A 6,105-nucleotide genomic window follows, 5' to 3' on the forward strand; every position below is an offset into this window, starting at 1 on the left:
AAGAAAGAAAGAAAGAAAGAAAGAAAGAAAGAAAGAAAGAAAGAAAGAAAGAAAAAGAAGGGAAGGAAGGAAGGAAGGAAGGAAGGAAGGAAGGAAGGAAGGAAGGACTTCTAGACTCTCAACAATGTAACATCCACAATTCCAATCATGCAATGAAAAAGTACATGGAGAGAATGGGTAAATATCACCCATATGTAGCAGGGAAATCGGCAATGGACACCAACCTTGAAATAACATAGATGCTGGACATTTCAGACAAGGAATTTTAAGTGATTATTAAAAATATGTTCAAGGATTTAGAGAAAAATGTGTTCATAATTTGATCAGTTGATTAAAGTGATTAACCCATTGCAGTCAAGACCAAAGGAGGAAAGACACAAATTACCATCTCAATGATGAAAAAGAGAGTATCTCTAGAAATACAACAGATATTAAAAGAATAGAGTATCATAAACAAGCATACGCCAATAAATTCTACAAGTAGGTGAAATCATTTGAAAAACACCAACTTACCAAACTGGTTCAAGATGAAATTAGCAATGGGAAGAAATTGAATTGCTTATCAAAAACCTTCCCTCCAAAAAAACTTCAGATGCAGATTCCTTTCCTGGTGAACTCTGTCACATGTTTAAGGAAACAAATACCACCAACCTTACAGAAAATTTTTTTAGAAACGAAGGGGTACTACGTCACAGCTCCTTACGTGAAGCTAGCAAAAACCTGATGTCAAACTCTGACAAAGATATGACAAAACACGATTTTTGTGACCGTACATGAAAAAAAATCCTTTTTGACATATTAACAAAGCAAATCCAAACGAGTGTACATAGGTGTGTGTGCGGACGTGTGTATCCAGCTATGGTGGTAATACAACACGACCAAGTGGGTTTATTGCAGAGTGCTTAGGAGAATAATGACCGTATTAATAGATGCTGAGAAAACTTGTGACAAAATCCAGTACTTGTTCAAAATAAGCACTCTTATCAAACTGGTAGACAGAGGGGTTTCTCACCCTGCCGGAGGCTAGCAACAAAGGATCCACAATGAACACCCTGTTTAACGGTTAATATTGAACCCTTGCTTCCTACCGTTGGGAATAAGGCACGATGTTTCCTGTCACCACTTTCCTTCAACATGAGATTGGAAGTCTTATCCTGTGTGACAAGCCAAACAAATAAAAGAAAAAGAAAAAAAGAAAAATCATAAATATTGTAAAGGAAGACAAAAAATTATGACTATTTTCAGATTACATGGTTGTTTATATTAAAAACACCAAGGAATCAATGAACAACAACTAGAAATAATTAGTGAAGTTAGTAAGACAAGATGTGGGGTCAGTACAAAAAAAAAAAATCAAGTGTTTTTATACTAGTTGCAAACAATTGAAAAATGAACTTCAGGAGACAATACCATATACAATAGTATCAATAACAGAAATAAATTCAGCAAAAGATGTTCAATGAAAAACTACAAAACACCACAAAGGGAAATTAAAGAAAATCTTAAAAGTGGAAAGACTTATCATGTTTATGGATTGGATGTTTCAATGCATTAAGATAGCAGTTTTCTCAACAAATAATGTTGGAACAACTGGACGATCACGTGAAAAGGAATTTACTGATACCTTATACTAGAAACAAAAGTCAATTTGAGATGGGCCGTAGACCTAAGCATAAAAGCTGCAACTACGAATCTTCTAGAAGAAAAGAGAAAAACATCTTTGTGAGGTTTTCTTACGACACAGAAAGCACTAACCAGTAGTAAAACTATTTTGTGCCTGAGGACATGCATTATACAGATCAATGGTTCACAGATGAGAAGAGACTTTCAGTGTCTCTAGAATCTCACTCATGAACACAGAGCCCACGGTGAAAAGCCGGGTTTGGGGGGAGGCTGGGCAGTCTTTGCTCTGCCCATGGTGGAGGATGGTTCAGAGAAGTGGGTTGTAAATAAGATTTGGGAAAAATAAAATAAGACAAAATCAGAGGGGGACAAACCCTAAGAGACTTTTCACTCCAGGAAATAAACTGAGGGTTGCTGGAGGAGAGGGGGGTGGGGGCATGTCGTAACTGGGTGATGGGCATTAAGGAGGGCACGTGATGTACTGAGCGGTGAGTTGATACATGCAACTGATGAATCACTAAACTCTACCTCTGAAACTAATAATACACTATATGGTAATCAATTGAATATAAATAAAATAAAATTTAAAAAAAAGATTTGAGAGCTATATGAGCCATCCCAGAGGAGGGAGAATACTGGTCTATGCCATCAAGGACCCTCCGGGTTGTCCAGAAATTGGAGTACCTTTTTCAATTCCATGCCCATCCAATTATGTGTCTTCTCCGTTCCTTCCTCAGATAATGGTCGCTCACTCCTCCTCTGGTATAGATTCTGCTCCCAGGACATCTTGCTTGTACAGACATCTACTGTAGGACTCCACTGGACCTTGACAGACCCTGATAATAGTTTATCTTCACCTCCCAAATCTCTCTTCCACTCCAGTCACTGCCTACAGCAGGGGGCAGCAAAACAGCACGCTTACTTTAAGAACTGCGAATTAAGGACAAACTCAGAAGACAATCTTTCTTATAATTATCCTGTTTGTATTAATGAAGCCCTGGAATAAGCAACTTACTGGAAAAAAATCCAAGTTTCTACTGGTAGGGTTAATGAACAATTCTGTCCAGAAAGAGAGAGAAGGGAGAGTTATACTGGAATGTCATCTAGAAGATGTACACTGGCTGTGAAATGTGCCAAAATAAAGCAACGAGCGTGCAAAATAACATGGAAGAGAGAGAAATAGTTGGGGAATGAACAAGAGAGGCCATGAGTTGGTAATTATTGAAGCCGGGTAATGTGGGGACATGGAGGCTCATTATATTATCACGTCCACTTTATATATGCTGGAAGTTTTCCTATTCAAAAGAAAAACTATTAAAAAAACTTTCCCAATGAGATAGACAGCCAGATTGATTCGAGTAGGAGGCTATGGGATATTCATGGATGAGGAAGAGTCAGGACAAGCACAGACCTGGAGAGCAAAGAGGACAGACTTAAGACATCAATGTTTCACACTGTCTTTGTGGTTGTCCTGTATTTGTACTTTGTTGCATGAAATATTGAAGACCTTTCCTCCTAAAATCAGCAACAATTTATGCTACGCTAAAATAACCTCTTTATTGAACGAGTTCCAGTTCATTCAAAATAGGAGGGAAGATATTAAGTATTTCTTTGGAACACATACCCACGTTAAGAGAATACCTTCCTACAATGAGCCTTTATTTTCAATAAAGATCTGTGCCCAGGAAACATTGACCAGAAAAGCAGTGGGCATTAAAGAGCAGTGGAAATTGGCAACAAAGTCAGTAGGGCTGATCCCCTAGGAAAAGACAAAATAAAACAAAACTCTCAAACTTGATGGTGAGTAGATTGAAATTGCATAGCTTACCTAGACCTGAGTTAGAAAAAAAAAAATGAATAAATGCAGAAAAAAAGAGAAATGTTACAGTGTCACAACCTTCCACTGGGACTGGTTTCCCTTTATTTGAAAGGATTCTGAATTTCCTCCGTAGGTCACTCAACTGGGATGAGGGTGTGGCCTTGAGCAACGGTGCTAGGCAAGGCGTGGGAAGAGGAAGAGAGACTCCTGTCCGGTGGGTGGCAGAGAAGAACCAGGAAGAGATGAGGGAGTTGAAGAGTCTCTGCACCTTTGGTAGGACGCAGAGTAAGCCAAGGCACCGCCTGCCTGAGTAAAGAGGCAGTGAAGGTTAGGCCCCGGGGGGAAAGGAGTGTGCGTGCATCTTTCTCGGAGGCTTGGTAAGCTGAGGGACAGCATCAGTGACCGAATATTTCCCATTTCCTATTCCATGCCCTGTTTCCCCAACAGTCAGAGTGGGAAACGCATCTATCCTGCCTGTCCCTACCATGGGCTTCTTGTTCCTCTGCTGTGTGGCCTTTTGTCTCTTGAGAACAGGTGAGTTTGGGAAACATGGGAAGCCCTGCCTTCAATTTCCCAGGTCCTGGCAGAAGCTTCTCCCTTGAGCCTGTGGCAAGAGGACCCTTCCTAGACTCTGTCTCCAGTTTCTGTCTTGTTTCCCCACAGGCTCCATGGATGCTGGCATTACCCAGACCCCAAAGAATGGGATTATAAAGACAGGAAAGAGCATTTTACTGGAGTGTTCTCAGACGAAGGGCCATGACTATATGCACTGGTATCGACAAGACCCAGGACTGGGGCTACAGCTGATCTACTATTCCTACGTCAATGATATTAACGAAGGAGAGGTCTCCCATGGGTACAAGGCCTCTCGAGAGGACCTGTCGAAATTTTCCCTGTCCCTAGGCTCTGCCATCCCCAACCAGACAGCGCTTTACTTCTGTGCCATCAGTGATTTGCACAGTGCTTGTTGGCCACCTGCTCTCCGTACAGAAAGACAGCACATTTGCTCAGACGGGCACAGAAGGCTTCTCCGTGTGGGACATGGGGATCCTTAGGGGTCTGAGTAGTTCCACGGTGTGCGAGTCTTAGTCCGAGCTTAGGGCCATGTAGGGTCAATGTGCTGCAGGCTATGTGGTGACTGAAACCACAGGCTGGACCGAACCTATCTCTCCTGCCGACTGACCCTCTCTCTCTGTTCTACAGGGGCTAGTTCAGTAGTGTCCTTCGAGGAGAATGACCCTGACATCTGGCAATACCACCCGGTTTGCCATGAGAGCATTTCTTAGCAGCTCCTACACAGTGTGGTTTTTCATGGTTCCTTTGCTTCTGTCCCGCCCACTTTGTAATGTGTTCCACTCCATTCGGCTGCTACTGACAGTCCGTTTGTCCTGCCGTCCCCTTCTCAGCCCTGGTTCCTCCAAGCACCAGGCACTGTCCAGCTCTGTATTTGGGTGCCTTTCTGCCAGAAGCACACTGACTACCTTGTTTTCTAAAACTTCGTCCTAAGTACATTGAATTAGTAGTGAAATCTGACTCAGAAGGTGAAGTTTGTCCAGTATGAGAGCCTGTGATCTATAAAAGTTCTCTTTCATCTACTGCCCCTCACTCGGATCTCTGCGGAGGATACTCTTAACCTGCAGGAGCAGAGAGACTGTGTCATTATCTGGATGTACTGGATTCCAAAAAAATTGTCTGCTCCCCAGCATGGAGCCAAAGCTCAGAGCTTGGAGATTCATCTTTCTCTCAAGGCATTGGACTAAGCCCCCCACTCCCCTGCAGAGAGGACCCCCCGGGAGCCAGTGAACTCCAGGCACAAAAATACTCAATCAAGGGCTGCCATCGCCTGATGTAAAACCCGCCTAAGAACCAAACTGAATACTATCTTATGTGCTTTGTCTTCATACCCCATGAGCCTCAATTATTTCAACAAAAGAATCCACGACGCGGTGACAGTTCACCCAAAGAATGCAACTTATTTCATTTTCCACCTGTTCTGATCTGAAAAGAATGTCACACTTTTTTTCATCTCCTGTATGAATTCTATCTCATCTTTCCCTTTAAAGTCAGTTTTCTAGACTTCTGTTCCCTGCTTTCTATGCACGCTTCACCAAAGTCTCATCTGTAATAATCATTCTTCTCTCATAAGCTATTAACTGTTCCCTTTAATTATTTGCTGGACATTTCTAGATTTTTCTAGGACGTTCCTTTCGCCTTCTTTTTTCCTTCAGTATAAATATTCTTCCTTAACCTTCCCATCCACGATCACGACAATTTCTTTCCTAAGTTCCAAGCTGGTACTCACCTGTCTCCTGGACGCTTCCAGTCAGATGCTCTACAGTTTAAACTCAAGTGACTTATTGCTGGATTTATTGTCCCCTAACCCTGTGCGCACCCGTTCTGGCCCATGCACTGTATTTCTTCTCAGTGATTGAAACCATCTTTCTAGATTCCTCTTTCCATAAGCCCTCGCATTAAGTCCATTTGCAAATCTATTACCTCTAAGATACAAATGTAGTGATCTGAAGGGTCACCTGCACCCCAATGTTCACAGCAGCAATGTCCACAACGGCCAAACTATGGAAAGAACCAAGGTGTCCATCGACAGATGAATGGATAAAGAAGATGTGGTTCATATATACAATGGAATATTACTCAGCCATCAG

General features: G+C 42.1%; 1 gene segment (V, D, J or C); it reads left to right on the plus strand.

Annotated features, from left to right (window-relative positions):
* Nucleotides 1-3,649: 3,649 nt before the first annotated feature.
* Nucleotides 3,650-4,497, plus strand: LOC105239743. The segment is given in 2 exon segments: nucleotides 3,650-3,976; nucleotides 4,106-4,497. Coding segments are annotated over 2 exon segments (441 nt in total).
* The last annotated feature ends 1,608 nt before the right edge of the window (nucleotides 4,498-6,105 follow it).

This window comes from Ailuropoda melanoleuca, unplaced genomic scaffold (assembly GCF_002007445.2).
Source record: "Ailuropoda melanoleuca isolate Jingjing unplaced genomic scaffold, ASM200744v2 unplaced-scaffold3781, whole genome shotgun sequence".
Classification (NCBI taxonomy): Eukaryota; Metazoa; Chordata; class Mammalia; order Carnivora; family Ursidae; genus Ailuropoda; species Ailuropoda melanoleuca.